Genomic DNA, 26,164 nt, shown 5'->3' with positions numbered 1-26,164 from the left:
TGGGAAAAGTTTTCAGTTCTTTTATTCTCTTATTAGAAGGAAGACATTAAACCATACCTATGTTCATAGATGTCCATAATTTGCTTGCATGGTTTCAATCTTTCAAATGTCACTGTTCTTTCACTCTACTTATGAGGATTTGATGTTTGTTGCTCAGCTTTATGTTCCACCCACACAGTGAAAACCTCAAGGTCAGTGCAACATAAAAGAAAGTGGTATAACTCAAGCTTCCTGTCTGATTCTTTTATCTGTGCCATGGCTGAATGTGTGTTTGGAGAATTCAGTTACTCATTAAATTATATCAGCTCACTTCTTGGAATATTTATGGTTGTATTTCAGCTTCTTTTGAAAAAAAGAAAATTGTTAGAGGAAGGTTGGAAGAGTAATACATCAGTTACTCTTCCCAATTATACCCACAATAAAATCTGAAATATACTGGAGAGGGTGCAGACTAAAAAAAAACTCCTGTTCATAAATGGAAATCTTCAAGTTTTACTGAAATAACAAAATAGTTGCAGTCTATGATGCAGAAAACATCCAAGGTCGGATGAAACAAAGATTGAACTATTTGACAATAATGACCAGAAGAATGCAAGACCTTAAGACGGCTGAATGAACTGCATGGCATGGTGGAGGTGTCACTGTCAGTGGTAATGGCGGATCCCTGAATTCCTACTTCACCCTAACAGCAAGTTTGAAACTTATCTTTGCTTTACAACCAATGATGAAAACATATCCTTTCAAAGGTTGTGTTTAGTTTGTTTACTTTTTATGTTTTTTTTTATTGAAGTCTTTGGATTTCCTTTAGATTATGGTTAGATATTAATGTTATTTATTCCCTGAATTATAAATGCACCATCATGAGGTAAATGAACCTCCTATGGAAATGTTTCTTTGGCTGTTGTACATTTACATTAAACTATGAACTGAATGTTGACGAATGTATGTCCTCCCTTTAAATAAAAAAAAAAAAGACACTTTGAATTAAATATACAGAGCAAAAACTGTTATAATTTTTCAAATATAAACCCCAGAAATAGATGAATGAATCTCCGCCTCTAACAACTTTTTTCTCTCGCCCACTTCTGTGAAAGCCTGTTGCACTGCAGCGCATGCGCAGTTCAGCGGTATGCGAGACGAAGAGGAAACGAACATTTTTACAGCTCCGTCATCGATGCAACAATTTGTTCCCGTCTCGGTTCTCCCGGGAATAACTGGATACATCTGACTGGTTTAACTCTGGGACGCAAATAGAAGAGGTAGTTACCCCACAGCCCCTCACTTTAAGTCTCAGCTCGGGGATTTGGGCTTTAAAATCGGGGAACTGAGAACGAGGTCTGGGCGTGTTTGAATCTCGAGTGTTGTAGAGACAGGCTGCCTCCTCCTCTTCCTCCCCCATCTGGATGCTAGCTTCGGTAGCCTCTGCATGCTGTTGCTGCCGTAGTTATTGAAGTTGTGCTCCAGTAAGCGGTAATCTGATTTATTTTGAAGAGCAGGTGAGAAGAAGATGGGGTGTACTCTGAGCACGGACGACAAGGCGGCGCAGGAGCGGAGCAAGATGATCGACAGAAACCTGCGGGACGACGGAGAAAAGGCTGCCCGGGAGGTCAAGCTGCTGCTGCTGGGTAAGAAAAACATGGATGGACTGGGTGTGTTAACCGGAGATGGACGTTACTGTTAGCTTGTGCATGTCGAGGGGTTTCTTATTTAATGTTCCAAAATTACACTTTTATTCGTGAATCTATCGAAACTGGAGGAGTTTCTTGTTTTTTTAAAATTATTACATGGGTGGAACTGCGGTTCTTCTGTTAGCTAAACTTTAGGTTGTCCCCATTGTGTCGTCCATCCTCGACAAATTTAAATCAACTTTCAGCCACCAACAGCGTGCTTATTCTGGCTCAGGCCGCTTTTATCCTCCAGTAAGTCCGTAAGCTAATTTAACTGTAAGATAATGAGCTGCTTTAGCGGCTCGGTGATAGCACGGATTAGTTAGCCTGCAAGACGCGTTCAGGGTCGGAACCAGAACCGCTTTGTACGGGATCTGCACCGCTGTTTGATCACATTCAGTAACATGCCTCCTCAACCTCCTGCAAACCCGCAGCAGCCTCGCTGATGTCCAGATACCCGCCCAGAGTGCATGCCTGGGTCATAAAAGTGAAGGTTTGAAAGAGAGACCAGTTATCCCAGTTATGCTGCTCAACAAGTCTGAATGCATTCCAGCTTCAATGTCAAAAAAACAATACAAATGCGCCAAAACAAAACATTTCACCAAAAAGAGCAGTAAATATACACCGAAGCTCATTGAAAAGTGTGAAAAATGCTTTCATTAAAAAAATAAATAAATAAAAAATCTTTGAATGATTGCCAAAAAAAGTCAGTTTTCCAGCTAAGGAACATGTAGGAAAACAGAAAGTAAGACTTTGGAGCCACTTTAAATATGTTTATCATAATTTTAACTGTCCTTTTTTAATTTATCTCATAAAATCCCAACATTTTAGGCACAACTATTTTCAGAATCATCAGTACACGTAGATGTCCCGTTGTCCTTGACGCGTCATGGACAAATTTCACCCAACGATACATCAGATAAACACGGTGAACCAGGAGGGTTTTAGACCATTAATGTGTTGAGGAGACAGCAGGAAGAGGTTAAGACCTTTAGTCTTTGTTTTGTTACTTTATGCTCTTTAAGTCCAGTTGGAGTTTATATAACTAAAGCCTGATTGCTGTGGAAATATTTTACACAGACTGAAATTACACATCTTTAATTACACGTTTAAAAGGTGCCATAAATTGATCTATAAAACTCAAGTATGGAGAAATATGTTTTTTTCTTTTCAATAAAAAGTACAAAGGAAACCTGGACAGATAATTTTCTGCTTTGAAATAAACAGAAAATACTCTATTTACAATATTTATCATGGGAAGATTTTATATTTTTAAAATTCTGAAATCCTGATAGCATGATTTGTGTGGGGACGGTGAAACACTGAGTGTCGGTCTTGATGAAATGACCTCCAGAAATCCTTTTTCAGATTCATAACTTCTTGCTTAAAGCACATTTCTGCCATTGTAGTCACACAGGACTAAAACAGTTTTCATAAATAAATATTCAGGATGTCAAACTCCTGAAGAACTGGTGTAATGCAACGTTTTGATGCGTCACTGGCTCAAAACACTGAAAACAAATGCCTGAGTCATCTCCTCAATCAACGTCTACTGATAACGTCTAAAAGCTGCATTACACCGGCCTTTGAGGACTTCATAGTGTTGCACAATGGCTGTTTAGCGTTTTTTTTTTATGTCCAAGTGTAATGGACATAAAAATCTAGTGATATTTGAAATGTTCAAGAACAGATGGTTTAGAGGCATCAGGTCTTTGCCAAAAGACTTCTATTGATGGAAGTAAAAGCTAAAAAGTTAAAGTGCTGACACAATGATGGATGAACTGTAGGACTGTGTGATTTTATTATTATTTTTATTATTGTTAAATCATTAGGACTCTGTTAAAAACGATTTCCACATTTTCCTCATTCCTCTTCAGCTGTCATTAAGCTGCGTGCAGCTCTGTATGTGAATTGCAGCATCACATGTGGGCAACCACAAATAGAAAAACTATATTATTAGCATGCAAAGCATCAATACTTGATCCATGTGAGATGGTAGCCAGTAGGAGTTTATAACAAACGCTCCATATTGCACACGTCAGTATTGTGATAGTGATATTCTTGCAATGTATTGCGCAGATGCCAATAGATGGATGTTAATCCAAGGTCTTGACATCTCTTTATCGCTGCTAGCTGAAATAAAACTGAGATGGTAAAGTAAAATGTTAATAGCCTCAAGAAAGGCATGCAAAATATGTGTGAAAGAAAAATTGGCAAAAGTCTGTTATTGGTGTCATATTTTACTACACAAGTTTAAAGGAATAAAATTACGCGCTATATAACCTGTTGTATGTAAGTTTAGTTTCCTTATAGGTAAATATTTTGATAAGTTATGAAGATGCATGATTAATACACTAGATTTAAGTGTATTAAATCATACACTTAAATCCAGTGTATGATTTAATTGTATATATGAATTAGTAAACATATTTTGCGATAGACACATGATCAATATCAGTAGGTAATATGTCTGATAGAATATTCAATAATTTCACTGAACTTCCATTCAGAACCGCACAGCATTATGGGGGATGTAGGCAGACCAAAAAAAAAATTTTTAGCTCCTTAGCCTCTGACTGGTTAAGGATCAAGGTTGATGGCATCAACTAACTCACTCGCGCTTTGGTTACCTAGCAACTCATTCACTCTTTGGTTACCTAGCAACAATAAGCAGCAGCAGTTTAAGGTTTTTATTCTTGTTCTTTATTTATTTGTTCTTTATGTTCGTTATTCTTTAAAAGTAAAGGACATGGTCATGCCACCAGTTTGGCAGTATTTCAGATTTTTTAAGCAAAAAATGAATCAATAATTATTGACAATTATTGATAGCGGCTGATGTGACACGCTTATATCGTGATAAGGTTTTCAGCCGTATCGGCCAACCATAATTGTAAATATTTTTGAAATCTTTCTATCATATCCAGGATTCCTTTTTTTTTTGTATGCGATCCTTGTAAGTAATAAATAGAGTATGTGGAAAATAAAAATCAGTAGTTTCTAGAATGAGTTCAGGACATCCACAAAGCAGTTATGAGTTGACATGTTGTTACAAAATGCTCTGGTTACAAACACTTTTATATTGTTTTGTCAAAGTTTAGCAGCTTGCAAACAACAATAAATACTTTAACCAGTTATAAAATCTCTTATTTTCCAGGCTGATTATGTCTGAGGGCTTAAAACATAAATGCTCATCTGGATTCTTCTACACAAAACTGTTTGTAAATTAGTATTATTATTTTAAGGAATGCTGCCACACCTTCCCCTACTGCTCTCCCCCTGTACTGGTTGAATAGATGGATGGGGCGCAGGTTGCATAGCAACATTAGAGTCCTGGCTGACAGCAGTATGCATCTGTCACAACTTAAATTACATGACAGAGACAGCAAAGTGCACGTTTGAACCCTGTAATATGCTGCAGTGTTGTTTTGCATTATCGGTGGCATTTATGGTGATTAATCTCTGCTTTTCAGTTCTGGTCGGTGCCACTTTTTTCCCCTGTTTAATGCAGTACACTGTTGACCTGCTGATGGCTTATGTAAGTGTGCGTGCCTCATTTGCGATGCTGATTTGAATTTTAATGTTGGTGGTGTGTAAAAAAAAAATGTTGTTGTTTTTTTTTCCCTCGTCAGGATTCCCACAATTACCAGCACCAGAATGAGTTTCGATTGTGCGATTACCATTTTGTCATTTTACAAGTTTATGTGTTTCATCGCACATCTAGTTGTTCATTTATTTCAAGTCACGTCCAAATTTCCCAATCTTAAGTATGTTGCAATGTCTTTGCAAAAGACAGCTCTGCCCAGAAGAGGCAGAGTTGTTGTTTTTCCTTCAAAATAAATCTGCTTTTATTGCGCTGGAGCCCGGTGGCACTTTTGAGTCCTTCAACAAGCATGAAACATTAAATTCCTCTGCCTTTTCCAACAATTGGCTTCTGAAGTGTCCTTGAAATCTAACAGCCGCAGTGCGCTTCGAATTCGTGATTTCAAATTAATATTTTTTCTTTGGTAATAACAACTCTGTTGCATGTTCGCTGCTTATCATGTGGGACAATGAATTGCAAAACACTGCAGCTCACCTGGGAGCAGAGAGTCCCTGCAGAGACGGTATAATTAAAATATTGTGTGCTCAGCTTAAAACACTTCTGTATCTCAGAGGGACTCTGTGCAAAACACTTTAATGGCAAATTCAAAAGCATACCGAAAAGGACTGATTATGTTTTCTATTTTTAATAATATCATCCAAGCACAAAATTGTACAAGCAGTGTGGAGGTGTTTTATGGTTCAATATTGGATGCATCCGAGTCGCTGTAGTGCGATCAGATGGGAGGCTGTAACCCAGATAAATGTAAGCTGTGTGTAATCTTGTTGACAGGAGGATCGAGATGATTAATCCAATTGCTCAAAGATCGCTCTAAACTGGCCCTAAACAGCTTCCATGCTGCTCTATATAATAAAGTGCTGCTAAGATTGACATTTTAAGCAGAGTTTGAAAATTTCTCTCATTCTGAACATCAAGCTGCTTCTCTCTATGAATTTTTATCTCAGCTGTAGAATAGTGCAGTAAATGGCGGTATTTTTAGGATTATCTAGTTTATGACTTTTAGTAATTATTTTTCCTAACGGGCAGATTTGTGCAGCAAAGTGACCTGTTTTTTGAAGGGGAGCTCTACCACCTGAAGGTAATGGAAATGAGTACAGTGATGCAGAGCATTGTACAAATATGAGGGCAAGATTTTACTGCAGGCTGCTGGATGCAAATTCTGGTCGCTACACACATTAAATTTGTGGGTAGATGTTCATGTTTCAGTTGAAGGGTTTTGTTTTAGTGAAATAAGTTACTTTGTGCAGTTTGGTTTTGTGCTTTTGGAGTTCATTCTGTCACTTTCAACAGTGGACATTATGCTGCACTTCACCTTCCTGATGCTGGGAAAGCGTCGTTCGCCAAATGTCACATTTTAAGTCACTCTGGTGGTGAATATTCAGTCACTCGGGTTTTTCAGGGCTTCGGGTTAGCTCTGCCTGCTGTAGAAAACCTTCCATTAGTTTTTTTTTTTTTATTGTTGTATTTGCTGCGGGCTCTTTATGTGTTCATTTAGAGGATATTGCAAAGTGTAATGGTGCTTTTGTAGGGGCATCAGACCATATTCTTATAGTCATAATAAATATTGTATTGTTATTGTATTTATGCAAAGAATTGAATTAATGCAAAACATGAGTGTAGTTTTTAATTTAAAACATAAAGTGAACAATTATTCCTGCTGCCGAAATACCAAAGATTATCACAGGTATAATATAAATATGTTTAATACCTGCTTAATGTCAAAGGGTGTTTTTCACCCATGTTCAATAAATTAGAATACGGGTTCCAGTGAGGCTTGTTTGTAAGATTAAAAGCACCTATGGAAAAAAAAAAAAATTATTGGATACATTTATTCATTAAAATTTTTTTTAGTTTTTTTATTATTGTCAGCTACTGAACATGTTAGTTTATTTAGCTGTAAGCCATCTTTAATTAACAATAGAATGGAAACATCTTTTATAGTCCTACAATGGGGAAATTTCTGCACAACAGCAGCAAAGAATAAAATACTTATAAAGAATAAAATACTTTATAAAGTATTTTATAGAAGAGTGAAAAATACCAGGAAGTAATTCAGCTACTGTTATTGGCTGCTTGCGTCTTTGTCATCATTCAAGGTATAAAGAATAAAATACTGTACGATAAAACTTCAATAGTATGCAGCTGCTAAGCTACATAAAGCCAGAAAGAACTCAATTAAAGAGGCAGTACTATGTAAAATAGACTTTTTTTAAAGCTTAACCTCATGTTTTAATGTTATCCCCTTATCAAAAACGTACCTGGACTGTTGCCTTGATTCTTTCATGCATGTTTGAGAAATACTATAATCTCCATGGCAACCATTCAGCTGTGGGTGGACCTAGAGTCGACTTAGAGACGCAGCTCCTTGGAGTCCAAGAGTTTCTACCTCACAGATCAGTTTGTTTTACCTCTGCACCAATCATAACGTGTCTTTTGGTTTCCATTTCAGGCGCTGGAGAGTCTGGGAAAAGCACAATTGTCAAACAGATGAAGTAAGTCTGAAAATGCAAACATGCAGTTTCCAGTGTTTCAGAAACAACCACATCAGCATGTAATAACACAATGAGAATAATCCCAGAACATTTTCCCCCAGACTGCATTAAGACAGGCTTTAATATGCAACAGGTCACATGAGATTATTAAAGATGATACTTGGGTAAAATCAATCCCACATCATTGTTCTTCTGCAGAGCAGACGTCCATCAGTTCACTGTAGGAAACTGGATTGAGCTCCTCATTGTGACACATCCTGATCAACCTGTCATCACTGGCAGTTTTTATGGAGCTGTAATTTTCTTTCTTTAAAGGCGACGTTGTGTTTCGTTTGACTGTCAGTCAAAAGCGCCTCATGTTGTTGGCTGCTTGTTGAAAACATGCATCTTCATGTAAACTGGGCCTTAAGAACGACACAGTTAATGTTGTTCTAATTTCAGTGGTCTCTGAAAAACATTTTTAGAGTAAAGACTTGATTCAGATGCATCTCGTCAACAAAATGAAACCTTATGAAACAATTAAACACAACAAAATAATTAATTTGGTCATGTTTATGCTCAGTTATGTGCATTGTGTTCCCCTCTGAGATTTCTACTCGTGTTACAGGGCAATCAAACGAGAAAAAATGAATAATTTCAAATTATTACAGGATAAATGTGAAATTTTGTTTTGCATTTAAACCATAAATGTACCACACACTTATAAGTGTATTGATAAATGCTGATTAATTGGTTAAATGGGCATCAGCTGAGACTAATTTGACCCTCATTGCTTACCATACTCACATTTGATGCTCTGCTGCAATCAGTTGATGTTTCAGATACAAAACACATTGACTAACATCTTGATTAGTTTGTATTTCATGTGAATCTATCTGGTCAAGCATAACATTTAATTTTATCTCAGATTAATTAATCTGAAAGGTACATTTTATTTTTATGTTTTTTTTTTATTTCTTTTTTTAATCTAAATCAACAATTTGATAACGGTTCTAGGAGTGTTTGAAGGGGTTAACTCAGATTAACTTTATACTTTGGTGTTGCTGCCCCCAAGTGGCCAATCATGTTTCTGGTTTAAATGCCGCCCTCCAGTTTAAATATTTAAAACCTCAGTAGTTTTATTTTTAATCTTTTGTGTTTATTTAAAGTGATATAAGAACTACAGCAGGTAATTGAAGTTTCATGTGTCCTCTACTTGTTCTTCAGGATCATCCATGAGGCCGGCTACTCGGAGGAGGAGTGTAAGCAGTACAAGGCCGTGGTCTTCAGCAACACCATCCAGTCCATGATGGCCATCATCAGAGCCATGGGACGCCTGAAGATTGAATTTGCTGAGTCAGCCAGAGCAGTGAGTCCAAGAAAGGAGCTTATTTAAATTTTTTTCCTGTGTTATTAGGAAGGGGAATCTCTTCAGTTCCTCTTCAGTTCTGATATTGAGCAGATTCACCCGTACACGACATCGCGTGCTCTTAGATTGGCACATCTGAGCATGCTGATCTTCCTCCAAACATTTTCTGAATTCAGTGAAGTTTTGGCTCCTGAAACGTGGAATAAGATGCCGCTAGAGGTCAGCCAGGCTCCAACTCTGGCTGTTTTTAAAAACACTCTAAAAACACTTTTTTCCTCCTTTTATCAACTGTGTCATAATCTTTTTTCCTTTGTACATACCTGGAGTATTTGTGTTTGTATTTGGCTCCTATGTACTAATTAATCACTCCTATTCCTCTTCTCTCGCTGTTATGTTGTTTTTTTATAGGAATAAAGTGGTACAGTAATAGTAACAGGTTGTTATTTATCTTCAGTCCTCTGGTGCCTTTTCTCCTCAGTGTCTCATTGAGCAACATTAGATGAAGTGGGTTTGATTGTAAATGTCACAAACAAAGATGTTGGCCTTGGATGAGACATTTACATGTCCGTTAATTGGTGATAAAATATAAGTCAGGAAACAATAACATTCACGCTTGTTTTTTAAATCTAGTCGGGCTTTTTTCTTTCCTTGCAGAAGAAGAACTTATTCATTTGCTCAGCATGACTAATCTCATTTTGTAATTGTCAGCGTCTTAAAGTCCAGATGCTTTTTTTTTAGTGATTTTCATTCTTTTGCAAACAGTGTTTTGCTGTTTACCTCAGAACTCTTCAGGTCTTTAAACTCAAACAAAAAGATTTAAATGGAAACTTTTCAAGTTTTTTTAGTATAATGACTCAGATGTTCTCAGTTAAGGAGATCAGTAGAGAACTTGGTGTATGAATACGGACAATTTATCTAATATTCCTTTTGTAAAATATTCTCTGTAATTCTGTTTGTTGAAAAGAAATAGTTAATATATTTCTATATTTGTTTTTCCAAACCCAACAGAGTCTCTAAAATGAGAAAAAATGTCATCAAGTCCGGATAAATTGTGAAAAACAAAACAGCAAATACTTGAATATGAAAAATATTTGTGGTTCTTATTCTTTACAACTGACCTTGTTTAAATTTATATGGTTGGTTAAAACATGTTAATTGTGACACTGCTGCTGAAAATTGCAATAGCTTCTCTGTTCATTTCTTCATAGCAGTTTCTTTGCTATTGCGATATTGCAAGCAAATATTGCAAAAGCAAATGTGATTTTAACGTCTTTTGAGCAGCTCTAATTTTACATTTTTAAATTCCCTTTGCATTTCCCAATGAGCTTTTTGAGTTTTTCCACTTTCACTGACTATTTTTGAGTTGTTGACGGAAACCCTGAGCTCCAAGATCTCCACTTTATCACAAATGAGAATTTTAGTCTGAACTTGATTCTGGTTTAAATGTTGAACCATACGGAGTGTAAACTCTTCAAAGTTTCTTTCTTCACAAGCAAGGGAAATGCACGGTGGATCATAAATTGTGACCCGTTCAGTGGAGAATAATCCTGTATTAATAAGTTTTAAAAATGAAACGGACTTGAGTGAAAACTGTCCAAATACCAAACATATCCGTAAGCTGGGAAGGTCTTGCCCACACTGCCGAGCCAGAAGCTCGGTTCTTACTGTGGTTTGTTTCATGATTTATTCATTTGAGAATTGTTTTTAATCTAGCGTAGCTTAAGAAATCTATTGAGCTTTGATAACTATGTAAATCTGTTTTTTGTTTTTTTTTCTCATTTCAATAATCTTTAGGACGATGCCCGACAGCTGTTCGCCCTTGCGAGTACAGCAGAAGAGGGCGTCATGACGCCTGAGCTGGCCGACGCCATCCAGCGGCTCTGGAAGGACGGAGGCATTCAGGAATGCTTCGGCCGTTCCCGGGAATACCAGCTCAACGACTCGGCGTCATAGTGAGAGAATCCCAACTGTACTGGGACGCATTTAGTTGATTTTCATCAGCTAACTTTTTCCTGCCTCTAACCGTTTTTAGCTACTTGAATGATCTGGAAAGGCTATCTGCACCTTCATACGTCCCAACGCAGCAGGATGTGCTGAGGACCAGAGTCAAAACCACCGGCATTGTGGAAACACACTTTACCTTTAAGGACCTGCACTTCAAGTAAGTAAAAGTTTAACAAGGGATTATTTTGTTTGTTTTTTTACTACCTGTTTTTTTTAGACTAAACCTCTGCTAAGTTCCAACCACTGATCGATGAAGTTGAAGGTAGTTGTCTTTTTTGCAGCGTCATCTTCAGCTTGAGCAATGATCCAGAATTGCATGAAGCTGCCACCAATACTTGACCATTTTATTCTGTATTTATTTTTACAGTCTGTGTGGATTGGAGAAAATCTGCACTACATTCAAACTTGTTCACCCAGTTCTTTTTTTTTTGTTGTTTTTTTTTCAAATTCAGATTTATTGTCTTGGAAAAGTATAGGACTTGATTTCTTTTTTTTAATCCAAGTAAGTGTAGAGAAATAAAATAAAGAAAAAATTAGAAATAAAAATACAAATAGACATTTTTGCTAAATAAAAGGATTTTCACTCTGATTTAGAAAATTGCCCTCATTTTTTCTTTCTGGTGCATCTACATCACAATGGAGATTTTTATTCAACTCATTCCTCATTTTGGATTTTACTAATGGATAAAGAAATTTTTCAAGAACTTAAAAAGTACGATAAAAAGGCGATGCAGGCCTGAACTTTAAATCCTCATTCAGATCCAATAGCAGGTTTATAATTGTCTACTTCTCTTCCTGCTCCAACATTGATCCGTGTGTTTCTGTGACGTCAGGATGTTTGACGTCGGTGGACAGAGGTCCGAGAGGAAGAAGTGGATTCACTGTTTCGAGGGAGTGACCGCCATCATCTTCTGCGTGGCGCTGAGCGACTACGACCTGATGCTGGCGGAAGACGAGGAGATGGTAAGACTTCACGGCCTGGGCGTGCTCCGCCTGCCGCCGTGTGCTGAACCTCTCTGCTCTCCGTTAGAACCGAATGCATGAGAGCATGAAGCTGTTCGACTCCATCTGCAACAACAAGTGGTTCACAGAGACCTCCATCATCCTCTTCCTCAACAAGAAAGATTTGTTTGAGGACAAGATCGCCAAGAGTCCTCTGACCATCTGCTTCCCCGACTATGAAGGTGAGTCACAGCAGCAGTTCTTCATGCTTCTTCAGCTCCGGTTTAACCTCTGACCCTGCGTGTGGAGCTGATTAATGGACAAAATGTACAATTTGTTTTAATAATTTTTAACTTCTCGTATACCCTGACAGAAGGTATGGATGAATTACTACTGAAGGAGACTCAGTCAGATAGTTTAGAACAGGGTAAAGTCACAAATATGACAAATCTAATTTATCTAGTAAATTAAAAAATAACTAAATGACTTTCATACAATGTAGAAGAATAAGTTATGGCATCAAGAACCAAATTGCATCCAGATCAGTTATTTGATGTGGCTTTGGTTGAATTTTAACAAAGGAAGGATATTTTTCATAAATGTGCAATTTACATATCAATTCTCTGCTTAGCTTGACAGGGTTCAGTCGTGTCCTGCACCATCTTTTTCTCATTTCTACGCTCAATCAAGCTCGTAAATATTTAAACAAATTTAAAAAATTTAATATATGAATGAAAATAAAGAAAAATGTAAAAAAATAAAATCAATAAAACTACAGCACATGAAAAGCACATGAAAAAGAGTTAATGAAATTAAATCAAATAAAATTAAATAAATTCAAACATTATTGTTGGTGTCTTTTTACCTGGTAAAATAAAGTAGCAGAACTATAAATAAAAATAATAAAAAAATTAATCACTCTTGAGCTGAAAATAAAAGTTTACTGAAAAAGAAACTAAATGTAGAATATGGCTTCTGCTATGTCACACATTAAGTTACAAAGTCATGCAGATATTAATTTAAACTATGACTTCATTCCTTCTTTTTTTTTCAAAATGATCTTGAAACATGCATCTTTAATTTTCGTTATGTTAAATCAAAACCTGAATGTTTCAGTTGTTGAACAACAGCGTTATGTCGGATTGATTTATGTGTCTAAATTCTCTGTAAAAAGTAAAACTGACTGAATATCCTGCAATAATGCAGTGCTGTGAAATGCGACAGGAGAAACAATAAATAATTAAATAACTTAATGGGTCTTTTTAAGTTAATTCCCATCAGGTTTTTCAGGTTAAATGTTAACGTCTCTTCACCTCAAGTCAGTCAGCGCATCAAATTAAACAAGACAAAGCAGCTCAAATCCAAGACGTATTGAATTTCATTGGGTTCAAATCTTAAAAAAAGAAAGAGGAAGTAATTCGATTAAAAACAGCACTTGAGTATAGATTTATTATTTTTGTTGTTCTGATAATTGGGGTGGCTTTTGGCTGCAAAAAATGCTTCTTAACTCTGAACCGTAATTTTAGGTCCCAACACCTACGATGACGGTGCAACCTACATCCAGTTCCGGTTCGAGGACCTGAACAAGAGGAGGGACGTGAAGGAGGTCTACACCCATTTCACCTGCGCCACCGACACCAAGAACGTGCAGTTTGTGTTCGACGCCGTCACAGACGTCATCATCAAGACCAACCTGAAGGACTGCGGCCTTTTCTAAAGGTACCGCCGACTCCTCCTGACACCAGCTGAGTGACCCTGGCACCGCTGCTCTTCCTCTCTAATCAGACGGTTTTCTTTCTATTCAGGCAGAGAGTCGGCCAACCAAGTGACTTAGTTCAACCCGGAGTCGGCGTGCTGGATGGGCCCTGACGAGAATGTCACTTATAACCTCTTATTAACTTATGTTCATCTCTAAAAGTTTGAAAGACGGTGTGTAGAGAAAATCTTTTCTGTAAAATATTTGTACAACAGTCTATGGCCATGGATTTTTAGAAGTTTTAAATTGTGTTTTACTTATTTTATTTTTTTATATAAAGAAGGGGAGTTATTTGCCAGTTTGAGGGTCCAAAAATGATCTTTGCTTTTTTTTGTGTTTGTTTTTTTTTTGCCCTGTTACCTTAGTTACAGTGTGTGCTCTTTTTTTAAAGTCAGTGTATCTTTGGCCATTTAACTCTTCACTCAGTCACCTGAATTACTCTCTGGGCATTTTCAGCCTCAGTTTTTGCATAATTTCATCTCTCCATATAGAAAAACTGCAGACCAGTTCACTCTGATGCTGACAAACTGTGAGTGTGAGTGTGTGTGTGTGTGTGTGTGTGCTGTGACTAATGGCTTTGTTTGGATTGAAGCTAGATGCCTGTTTGAGTGACTGTCTCTGTCTGTGTGAGTGAATGGGTGCACCACATAAACAAAAGGACTTTTATTCCTCTACTTGTCATCCTCTTTCAAAGTTGTATTTTTCTAAGCGACCAAAAAAAGAAGCTACTCTCATTAATTAGTCCAAGTTGTTGATGTGCTCCTGCAGACATTCCCGGAGAATCATGAGGGAAAGAGGATGGCAGAGGTGGCCTTGTAGCAGATTTAGGATCCGTTGTAGATCTGTGTTCAGTGTAAAGACAAACCTGAATGGGTTCATGATTGGAACATGTTGTATATCTCCCCCCTTTGACCCCTTTTGTTTCCATTGGATATATGGACATTAGCGGACTAATCTCCATGATTTTGCTAATAAAAGAGCTGTTCTGGTAAAAGCAGGACAACTTGTGCAACAGATGTGTACGTGTTCATCCTTTTCTTTTATTTCCTTGCCAGGGAAAACGGTGAAATTATGTCAATACACGTAGAAGCGGCTGAAGCGTTTTACAATATTCTGACAATGATCCTGTGGCTTTTTTATGACGCCGTATTGTAGATCGAAAAAATTTCTACAGAAAACATGGACATTTCTGAGTTTGAAAAGTTACAAATTTGCTGGAAAAAAACTTTCAAAAGTCAAAAAATTTCAAATTTTGGAACAAATTTCCAAGACTTTGACACATTATTATTTTATAGAGGTAAGCTCATCTTCTGAAGAGTCTTCAGCTGAGCTTTTGTTTCCTCAGAGGATTTTTGTTTTGCTAGTTTTAGTAAGGGCAGCAAAAAAAAAAAAAGCAAAGCAATAAAATAGATTTAAATTGCTAATAATTTATGCAAAGTGCTTTGATGTAATTTCTATGGAATCAAGGAGCCACTCATCTCTGGCTTCTTGAGAAAAATATGAAGGTGGATCTGAACTGGATTATACTAACCAAGGTTTCGGTAAAACTAATTTTCTTGGAGAATCTCGTAACTTTGGATTCTTGTTTTATAATAGAAGATTGTTATAAAAAGAAATTATGCGATCTGTTCAAACTCTGTAGAGTGAAACCGTCGCAGTCTTTGCAACATTAAAGGTATTCATATCGCTGATCTTTTTGCTGACTGCAGTGACATTCCCATCATGGGTTTGGTTTTTGTCAGTCATTGCCTTGAAATAAGAATAAAATAAACCATCTCCAACAGTCAGTGCAGCTGAGAAGCAAGTGACCTTATCCTCATTTTTCTGACATTACACCGAAGGAAGTTTCTGTTGCACCATATGACACAATCTGTCACAACTGTCCCATGATTTACTTCTCCATGTCCACTGACTTTAAGTGTGTCGTCAACAAACCTCAGGAAGTGCCTGTCAGTGTGGCGACACTTCCAGCCATTAGTAAATGGCATGAACAGAGGTGGAGACAGAGCAGCTTTTTAGAGAGTTAATGGACGACTGACGGAGGCAAGACAATCCTTCATATGCTTCACCATTCAAATACTAGGATTAGACATTAGTGTTGAAGTATGTGGCTGGATTGCATTAAAATCAGAAATAATCTGTGATTAAAAGCCTGGGTTTCCAAGTCATAAAAATGTTTATGTAAAAAAGTGTTCCTTGAAAGCTTCATGTGATAGAGCAACACAAAGTGGTGCATAATTGTGACCTGGAAGCAAATGCAGTTTTCAAAATGATTGAAGCTGAGTTAAACAGTTTGTTTATGGTCACTTGTCCTACAGACAGACAAACTTTCATTTGATTTCCAAGTATTTAGCAATTTTTAACCAGCTTTTTTTCCAGGGATGCCTGATAATAGCAGTATCTATTTCCCTACGAACTCTGTCCTCACTAAAACAAAACCCCCAAAACATCCTCATAGTGTGCTGCTGCCACCAGCATGTTTCACCTTGGCAATGGTGTGTTCAGGGTACTGTGCAGTGTTACTTTTCCATCACATTAGTCTTATCTGACCAGATAATCTTCTGTATTGTGCTTGCTCTGCTTCCCTACATGATTGTGGCAAAAAGCAGAGATCGCTTACAAATTGTCCTCTTTTACCATAAAGTCCAGTTTTGTTGACTACACATCCAGTACTTGTGTTAACTGAAGAATAAGAAAAAATGGGGCAATTGCATGCTTCACTTTTTAGTTGTCACATTTGAAAAACAAAGAGTCAAACGGTGTTTATTGCTTTTTTTCTCTCTTCAGTTTGGCTCAGCCTTGCATTGAGTTCATTTGAGTTCATGTCGAAATTTTAGTCCATTTTCCAAGAAAAAGGTGAATGTCGACCTCTAGTGGGAGCTTTACGTAACTGCATGCAAAGATCAAGACTGGCGACTACTCGATGTTCATATAGATGACGGATGAGGGAGATTGAATCACCAGTTCGGTAAATAATCACACACATTGCTTCTAATAAAGCCTGTCATGTGAAATATATAGGAAAGCGTGAAAATAAGACATTGAATCTCAATAAAGACAGAGACCATTCCATCCCTCATGAACTGATTAAGAGAAGTAGTCAGGAAAAACTTGGAGTTACAGAGCAGCCATCTTAAAACAGGCTATTCTTGTTATTTTTTGTGTGCTTTAAAGACTCTGAAATGACTGCAGCTAATTTCATCTTTCAGACAACTGCCCAAGCACAATGATCAGGCAAAGAGGGCGCTATTTTTGGTGAGACGTTGTGTGATTTAAAAGCTAATTGCAGAGTCATTTAGTTAATCCCCAAAGCCCTTCCAGTGAGATCAAATGGTGTGAATCTGAAGCCTCTTTAAGTGAAGGTGCGAGTTTGAGGAAAGAGCGATAAAAAGAGGATAATGACGAAATTAGTGATTGTGATTCAAAAAGTGTGTCATTGCAGACTGCAGCTACGATTCAAAACAGAAGAAAGCTGAACCTAATCTCTGAAGGAACTTTTTGACCTCGAGAGATTAATGCATTTTAAGAGTCACTTATTCTAAGGATCCTCTGAGGACGGCATTGTGTGTCTTTACTTGCAAGACGCATAATATATTAAATATATGTAGGAAGAGAGGCACGCAGTAAAAACATTAGCAAGAATCATGAATAATGCAGATTTCAACTGTTACTAAATCTCAAGTTTAACTCCAGGAAACCAAATTTAGTCCTAATTTTTGTGAGACAGACTTGGTAATTGGAAATTTAAAATGGTTCATGTTTTGTTGCAGAGTACCCAGCAAGAACTCACACATGCACAGAGAGAACACGCAGAGACACCAAAGGTCTGGATTCAAACCCAGGACTTTCATGCTGCAGAGCAACAATAAAACCAGCCATGCAAGGAGAAATGCAAAGTAAAATGGAAATAGAAAAAGCAAAATTGTACATAGTAAATTAATTTTAATAACTATAGTTTAAATGAAAAAATTATTAAATTAGAAAAATAAACAGCTCAAATCATTAACTAAGAGTCAGGCTGAACAAATGCAGCTCTGGAAAAAATTAAGAGTCCATTTAAAATTATCAGTTTTTCTGATTTTACTTTTTATAGGTATGTGTTTGAGTAAAATGAACATTGTTCGTTTATTCCATGAACTACTGACAACATGTCTCTGAAAATCCCAGCAAACATTTAGTATTTATCTGCAAGAAAATGAGAAATGGCCAAAATAACGAAAAAGATGCAGTGCTTTCAGACCTCAAATAATGCAAAGAAAAGAAGTTCATATTCATTTAGAGACAACAATACAAATTTTTTTAACTCGGGAAGAGTTCAGAAATTAATATCTGGGGGAAGAACCACAAGGTCTCAATGGGGTCCAGTTATTTTTTCCACAGCTGTATGTTCCTTTCTAGTTTCCTTTTAAAAACATATAAACTCTTAGTTGACTCATGTCTTCAGAAAGTCTGTTCGCAGCTGAGAGCTGGTTAAAAATAGACAACATGTTTTAGGTTTCAGTCTAACTACCAACAAAAGATTGTTTACAGAAAAACCGAGGGTCATGGAGAGGCTGTAATATATCAAATCTGATTAATTTTCCTGCTTTACTCAACATTCCTAAAAATATTTCTTAATTCTTCTGTGCAATCCATAACTACTGGCTCTCCAAACTCCCTGCACAATTTGTATAATTTAAAAAAACAAAACAAAATTTAATTCTGAGCCTGTGTTATAAAAAAAAAATCAAACTTTAGCTTCCAGTGCTTTGAAGATGTTGATGCAAGATCATTTCAAAGGTAAAAAAATGGTTCAAATAGATCATTAACGCTAAGTATGACATTAATGAAGGAAACTTCTGGGCAGAACTGTAGCCTTATCGGTGTGAAAGCAGCAGTTTGGTGCAGCTTCAAATTGATATTTCCTTCTGGAGCCGCGATGCACTGTGATGAATTATTTCACAGCAGCTGACACTGATACAGGCGCAGATCTGTGAAGGCTAAAATCAGATGATCCGTGTTTGGTTTCAGCAGCCTCCTCCAGCGAGGGAGGCTGTCTGCTCTGGTCTCCAGTCAGGCTGGATTCTGTACAGGTATACAGCCGTCACCAGCTCCACTTTTATAATTAAATCTCATTGTGAGCTTTGAGAGGAGGGGGGGACCCATCGTGATATACACGCCAAATTCCCCGAAGCGTTTGAGTCTAATTAACTTATTCTCTGTGTGAGTGGAGCTGATTTTTAACTGCTGCCTCTTTCCTGCGGCTCCTCGCAGATGTCGCTCTGTTTTCTTTTTAATTTTGAGGTTTAAACTCTTCCAGAGATTGGAAGAGTCAGTGAAGGTGACTCCCTGTTCTCCCACTCTCTTTGTTGGGAAATAAAAACAACTTAGTATGCATTTCTGTCCTAAAAGCAAACCCTACAAAGCAGGGAGTCAATGAGGGAAGCTGTGGCGTAAATCCATATAAGCTCTATTGAAATTCCTCCTCGGAAAGCACAGGCTGACTCATGTTATTGTATTTTTCTCCCTTCTGTTGTTTGGAAGCGTGCTTTAGGATGTTCATTACTTTCCACCGATAATAATGACATGAAGTAATCTCCTCATCTTTCCTCTTCCTGGCCCAGCCGGTGTGCACAAACAAACGCAGCCACAAATGCATTAACAAATATTCTGAGGAAGCCCAGATTGTTTTTGTTCCTTCAAAATCTATTCTTGGTCATTAGCTTTTTGGCAGATATAGGAAAATGTGATATCTTGCGTTGCTTCAGAGATCTGCTTGAGTGGAAAACTGGCTCTCAAGCCCGCAACCATTGTGCCACTGTTGTTAGTTTCCCCTGAAACTGTGACACAGCTGTTCCTCTTCCGTACGCTGTCAGGAGAAAATCTTAAAGTGGCTCTAAATATAGATATTTCAGCTCATAAGTTCTCTCTTTGTTCCTCAGTCACACTTCTGATGGTCCAAAATAGTGGAATGCTCTGATCCAGATATAGATACAGTTTCAGACAGAAGTTTACGTGCACTTTCCAAAATTAACGTCATAAATTTGGGGCGTTTAATTATGCATTTGAACCATTCTTTTCCCAGGGGGGACTGATGATGCAACAAACAAGTTAAATGGAAATAAGTTTGAATTTATTCTAGATTTTCTCTAATTATGGATAAATGTTCCTGACCTAGTTGCAGAGGAACCCCAGTGTTATCTCTGTTTTTATCAGGAGGGGTGAAGTTAATTGAATTGGTTTGCATAATTGGTTACCCATAGTTTGTGAATTTTCAGTGGGACCGTGGCCAAAGATTTTCCTCAGGCTCGGACTGTAATCTCCCTCCCAAAAGATTTCAATGTGAGTTTGGGATCATTTTCCTGTTGGAAGAACCAGCTCTGTCTAAGTTTCTGACCTGAAAGAAAACCAGTCAGGATTTGAGGAACAACACGGGAACCATTAAGGCTCGAAACCTGGGATGATGCTGGATCACTTGTGCTCAGGAAGGAAGCTCCATGTTACCCGCAAAACCTTAAAACTTGAATAAAACATGCAGTTTACCCATGTGGACAAACCGAATACCTTCTAGAGACGTTTTCTGTTTTCATGACAGCAATAAGATGAGGCTTTCAAACCTGAAAACACAAGACTCGAGTGTGGTGGTAGCGATATTATGAAGGGGCTGTTTGGCTGTCAGTGGCTTGTTGCACAAAGTGGGTGGAATAATGCAGGAAGCTTCTAATTCTTCTGCTTTACTAGAAGTCAACAGCTGGGTAGTTAAAACTTGGACGCAGTTTGATTTTCTAACAGGACAATTATCCCAAACAGACATCCAAACTGCTTCTCAAATAATAAAACAGACTAAAATTAAGATTATGGATTTATCTGTACATTTTCTCTGGTGAAAATGAATTGTCTGTGCTTCTGAACCAGTTTCACAATGATCATAATACACTTGTGTTGATAAACAGAATTAAGTGTGTTTCCTCTTCAACTTCCTAAGGGAAATTGCACCATATTTGACATGGATTGGGTTGCATGCACTGTATATATTTGCCACTCTGTGAAGCACTTTGCTGCTGTTCGGATTAGAGAAAATCCACAGTAAAGTCAAACCTGTGCCCTGTGTTCAGGTTTTCTTCATTCCATCATAGATCAATGGAAACCCCCTCCCCCCACAAATAATGCAATAAAAAGCAATGACTGTGGATTAGATTTGTGAAACAATAACTTCAGATGTTCTGGTTTTGAGGGGGAAACCTGCAAATCCACACACTGCGACTCCTGGTAATGCTGCTGCTCTGGCATCCACCAACAGAGTGGTAAATAAAGATGGGATTCATTTCCCCTCTGGGGGTGTAATCTGCTAATCCAACAAATTTTCTAGATTACGCAGTTCTCTTTTTCCACACCAGCAGTTCCTGTTTAAGATGAATCTGCTCCACATGGTCATCTGCTTAGAATTAGTGTCAAAGGCATGATTCGCTGTTGGCCCAAAACACAGTGACCTACATGCCGAAAGACTTTAAGTAAGGAAAGTAACAGTCCAAGTGGATCCTCTGCTCTTCATGGATTATTCACACACCCAGGGGACTGTGTACTGTTCAGCGTTACGAAAACAAACCCATGTTGCTAAAGCAAAACAGGCTAGAGAGGCAAGAAACCTTCATCCTGTGCAGCGTTAGAGGGGTCCGCTCTGGACGGGGGCAAATTAAAATTGAATGAAATGTGACTTCAGCCACTTCAGAAAGAAACATGGACATGAAAAAGTAATGGTGACAAAAAGATTTGTCGTTTTCAGTTGGACTTGAAGGTACGCCATCATGCATGCCAGCTGTTATGTAACTGACTGAATGAATGAGGAAGACTCTGAAAGGCCAAAGATGATGGTTCTGATTGGTTATGGGAAATCTGTGATACGCTACAATGGAACAAAAAAATATATATACCTATGAAAGTAGAAGTCACATAAACAACTCTTCACTAATGAGTTGAGAAAATGTGATTTTTTTTTTATTTAGCTAAAGAATAAAATCACTTTTCACCAACTTGTCAGAATGCAATTTTATTAAATTTTTAGATTAAAATCAAGAACCAAATTTGGAATTATGCTGTAATTTGGACTGTCTAATTTAACAAATAGCTGCACAAGTCTATTTCTGCCAATGAGTCTACAGTTAAAAGATGGTCTTTAATGAGCCAAAGCAGCTGACTGATTAACAAGAGAGATTATGGAAAGAAAAGCATTATAAAAAGCCTGCAGCTTTTCCAAAATGCTGCATTGAGATTTATGGTGCGAATTAGATAAAAATCTTTCCTGTTTTTACTGAAAGTTTGACTTCATGTAGGGAATTAACAGGAATGTGACATTACCCTTTCAATGCTGCACTGATATCTGAATAAAAAAAGCCAACCTGTCACCTTTTTGGATCTTTTAGCATGTTGCCGGTCTGCTTTCAGGGTAAAGTTTCTTGTAGTGCAAAACCATGTAGGGAGTTGTTGAATCTGGACAACATGACTGGAAAACGTATCACGATTTAAGCGTTTCATGCGATAACTATTGATTAGTTTTTTGTTTTAAATATCTGAAACACTGACAATCTGATGGTGTGGCTTTCCTGTTTTATCCGCAGTTCTGGGACAAGGTGGCAAAAAGACAAAAAACTGCTGCTTCGCACGTTACTCCACAGGTTGTTGCTATAGGTAACCAAAGAACGTGTAAGTTAGTTGTTGCTAGGTAACCGAAGGGCGAGTGAGTAAAGTTGACGCTACCAACTTTGGTGGTCTTGAGATGTTGAGCGGCTAATGTCTTTTCTCTGCCTACATCTCCCAGAATGCTGTGCGGTTCTGGTTCAGATAAATTATTGAACATTCTATTGGACGCATTTTCTATTGATATTGATCGCATGTCTATATTGTTATAGTGATTTATTGTTCTGGGCCTACTTGAACGTCCTCTGGCTGATTTCAGAATCATTTGAGATTTCTTTATGACTCACAAGCTGCTACAGGCTCGTTTCTGAAGGCCTCGGCTCTTTGGACCTCACCTTGGTGTTCATCCTCTCACTGCAAATGTTAGGAGAACACCATAAAACTAAATGTCTGAGGTTCAAACAGGGCAAACCTCCTTTAAAAATACAAAGTGATGATGTCATGTAGACTCAATGTGACGCAGGTGTGTTTGATTTCAGCTATTTTAAGTTGGAGAAAATGTGGGGGTGATCTAATTTAATTCTTAACAGAGATCGCATTGTTATTATATCAGCATGAAATCTTAAAAGTAATTTTTCTTTGAATTTATTTATATCATTTGAATTATTTGGGTATTGTTAAAACTTTTTATTAAATATCTATATGTTTAAATTTGCCAAGTTGACAGGGTTTCCTGTTTTTTTGTCTGGAATAAGACGTTTTCAACTCAAAAGGCTCAAGTCCAAGTACCAACTCATTAGTGATCAAGTTTGGGTCCAGCTCCAAGGCTTTTGTGATTCTATCAAGCCAAATGTAAAGTCATTAAATTTGTGACTGGAGTACAAAAGATGTAACTCAAGTTTACACGTCTGGTGACTGGCCCCCAAATTAAATTCTGCTTTAGACCTCATAAAGGCTCGGGTCGGCTCTGGAAAAATCCAATATCTGAGTTAAACAAAATAAACAAACAAACAAAAAATAGATATAATGATGAAGATTTAAAGAGACAAAACAATCGCGTCTATTCAGTCATTTAATGTAGTTATCGGGGCCTCATGTGAGATTTCTCACACTGATGATACATGGAATATACTTCTAACAGGAAACAATGTTTAGGATTAATCGTTTCTGTTAAGTTATTAACACTCTGATACACTTTCGGCACATATATGTGTTAATGTAAATATTTAAAACCAGAGGTTGTCCGTCCTGCAGGGTAAACTGTTGCTCCTCCTGCATGTCATCTCCAGCGTGTGATCAGACAGCCGGAGGAAGCGCCCCTGGCAGTGTAGTAAACGAGAAGCGCCTCCTCTCTCCATCGCTTCACGCCGAACCAGAACCATTCATCTCTCCCCTCCTTCAGGCTTCACATCCGGGTCATCCGCCAGGATCTGTCTCCTGCGTCTGTGGCTGACTGAGAGTAAGAATTGTTCCGTCCGCCGCCGCGCCGTACTGCAGCTCTCCTCCCGACTGCGCGGCTCGCCGAGCGGACACTGCGCTTAGCGTGCACCGGCGACGATGGAGCCCCGAGCGCCGTGACGCCGCAGCCGGGTCGCACGCACACAAAGCCGGGGGATGAGACGGTGAGGAGAGGCTTCGTGTATGGGCTAGCTCGCGGTGATTAACTCGCCCGAACCATGTCGAAGAGCCTCAAAAAGAAAAACCACTGGACCAACAAAGTCCACGAAGCGGTGATCACCCGTGGGAAGGACGGAGAGCTGGGCTTCGAGCTGAAGGGGGGCGCGGAAAACGGCCAGTTCCCCTACTTCGGTGAGGTGAAGCAGGGGAAGGGACTGATCCAGAGCGGAAAACTGGCCCAGGATGAGCTGCTGCTGGAGGTCAACGACATGCCAGTGGCCGGGCTCACCACCCGGGACGTGCTGGCCGTCATCAAGCACTGCAAGGACCCGGTCCGCTTCAAATGTGTCAAGCAAGGTGAGATGTTTGGGAGAGAGGGGCCAAGAGCGCAGCGCGGCGCACATCTCACAGGGGGGAGGCTTGAGAGTGTTGGTGAGTGCGTGAGGGGGGGCGTGAGTGAGTGAGTGAGTGAGTGAGTGAGTGAGTGTGCTGCGTTATTTTTCATGCTCTGCTTTGATTAAGATGTAGGCGAATATGAGCACTGAGCTGTCAGGCTGAGCTGAGCGGAGAAACGTGGACAAACACGGACATTTCGGGCCTGTTTGTGCAACCACGGGTCCAGTCCAGCAGAATCAGCAGCTGTAGTGATTTGTTTACCACGGAGTCTCTGGTTCGATGCCACAGCCTGGAGGGGGTGTGTCTGCATAGACGTGATGTTTTCTCCCTGGACCGAGCTTTTCTCAGAATCAGATGTTGATTCTCTTGCATGCATCACGTCTAACATTATTATGGAGACTGGGAATTTAGAAGCGCTGCTGGTTCCTTATTAGAATATTACATAAAACCAATTTAAAAAGGATTTTTGTTACAGGAATGTTGTGCTGGGGTGGGGAGGGAAACTGTCATAATTGACACCAAGAACATTCAGGATGGTTTATAATTTTGCATAAGAAGCAGGATGATCACAGAGTGAGATAAACAAGCATATCGGCAGGAAGTTTAATGGAAGGAAAAAGTGTGGCTGAAAAAAGGTGCCCTATATACCGTAAACCCACAGTTTTGAGAAAATTGTGAATAAAAGCCCCTTAAAACGCTAGAGGGAGATTCACAAGGTGCACACAGAGGCCAAGTCAAGTCAAAGTTTATTTACAACATTACAGATACATAAACGATTAAAAAAAATCATTAAGTTTGGTAAAATAATAAGACAAAAATACCAAAAAATAAAATAATAATTTTGCACCCAGGACATGAGGTAGCTGCCATTTCCCCTACGCGCCTCCTTAACCAGAGACATCAGACGCTTCTCACCTCAGCTGAGCAGAAAAACGACTGGACTTTTGCTCAAATGTTCAACGTGTTCCTTTCAAGTGAAGGTAAATTTTGATCTTCATTTGGAAATCAAGAGTTCAGAGTTCAAGGTGCTTGAGATTCAGAGTGAAGGTTCCACATTCGGTGAGGATTTGGAGACTCGTGTCATCTACTGTCGGAGATCCTCCATGTTTCATGAAATACAAAGTCGGAGTAATCATCTACCAGAAAATATTAGATAACTTTATGCTTCCCTCTGCTGACGAACTTCCTGGAGATGCAGACGAGCTGAAGGCTCCTATCAATCATAGGCGTAAATCCCGGGGGGGTCGGGGAGGTCCGGACCCCCTCAATCTTGAAAAAGTCTAGAATTGTCCCTCCACCCCAAAAAAATTATTGAAGAAACGTTTACATTTAAATAATATTAATATGATAAGGCAAAATAAACAATGAACGAACTAAATCTGCCATTTATCTCAGAAAAATAAGAATTTTTAGGTCCCCCCCTCATACCATTGTTAGAACAATAGTTCAGTCCAACTTGAAGTGAGGAGCAACAACAGGCTGAGGAGCCGCTGAAGTGAGGAGCTAGCTGTTAGCTGTGGCTCTGAAGCACAAACATAAAACCCTCCAGTAAGTAAGTAAGTAAGTAAATACTTAAAACTAAAGACATGTAATACTTTTTATTTACTTTCACTGCCCAATAGGAAGAAACACATTAACAATAAAAATCAGACTGCAGTTTATTTCATTATTTTGGCTGAATCATGATAAGCTGCCTCATTAGCAAAACTGCTACACTGCTTTCATAGA

General features: G+C 38.4%; 2 protein-coding genes across 4 annotated transcripts in view; both read left to right on the top strand.

The window, feature by feature from the left end:
* The first annotated feature begins 1,107 nt into the window (after positions 1-1,107).
* LOC116729361 (guanine nucleotide-binding protein G(i) subunit alpha-1-like) lies at positions 1,108-14,826 on the top strand. Of its 3 annotated transcripts, none has more exons than XM_032577843.1 (10): positions 1,108-1,259; positions 1,497-1,625; positions 7,718-7,760; positions 8,967-9,108; positions 10,903-11,060; positions 11,141-11,269; positions 11,946-12,075; positions 12,143-12,296; positions 13,581-13,773; positions 13,860-14,826. In XM_032577843.1, the coding sequence occupies exons 2-9, from the start codon at positions 1,508-1,510 to the stop codon at positions 13,769-13,771; spliced, it is 1,065 nt and encodes a 354-aa protein (XP_032433734.1). In that variant the 5' UTR covers positions 1,108-1,259; positions 1,497-1,507; the 3' UTR covers positions 13,772-13,773; positions 13,860-14,826. The 3 variants fall into 3 exon arrangements, with proteins under 3 accessions (XP_032433734.1, XP_032433741.1, XP_032433751.1); XM_032577850.1 differs by having other exon boundaries at positions 1,492-1,625; XM_032577860.1 differs by lacking the exon at positions 1,108-1,259 and adding an exon at positions 1,295-1,415.
* A 9,024-nt stretch (positions 14,827-23,850) lies between these two features.
* Positions 23,851-26,164, top strand: part of LOC116729186 (membrane-associated guanylate kinase, WW and PDZ domain-containing protein 2-like) — a 158,220-nt gene continuing 155,906 nt past the window's right edge. Inside the window, 1 exon segment of the mRNA XM_032577559.1 lies at positions 23,851-24,397. Coding sequence (XP_032433450.1) covers positions 24,100-24,397 — 298 coding nt within the window. The 5' untranslated portion in view covers positions 23,851-24,099.

This window comes from Xiphophorus hellerii, chromosome 2, assembly GCF_003331165.1.
Source record: "Xiphophorus hellerii strain 12219 chromosome 2, Xiphophorus_hellerii-4.1, whole genome shotgun sequence".
Lineage (NCBI taxonomy): Eukaryota > Metazoa > Chordata > Actinopteri > Cyprinodontiformes > Poeciliidae > Xiphophorus > Xiphophorus hellerii.
The sequence above is the reverse complement of the archived record's forward strand: the minus strand, read 5'-3'. Positions and strand labels throughout refer to the sequence as shown.

What these genes read in the sequence shown, in the direction of transcription:
- LOC116729361 (XM_032577843.1), top strand. Translation starts at nt 1,508, where the DNA reads ATGGGGTGTACTCTGAGCACGGACGACAAGGCGGCGCAGGAGCGGAGC. An exon ending in ACAATTGTCAAACAGATGAA is followed by an intron (nt 7,761 to 8,966) that starts GTAAGTCTGAAA and finishes CTTGTTCTTCAG; the next exon opens with GATCATCCATGAGGCCGGCT. An exon ending in TTGCTGAGTCAGCCAGAGCA is followed by an intron (nt 9,109 to 10,902) that starts GTGAGTCCAAGA and finishes AATAATCTTTAG; the next exon opens with GACGATGCCCGACAGCTGTT.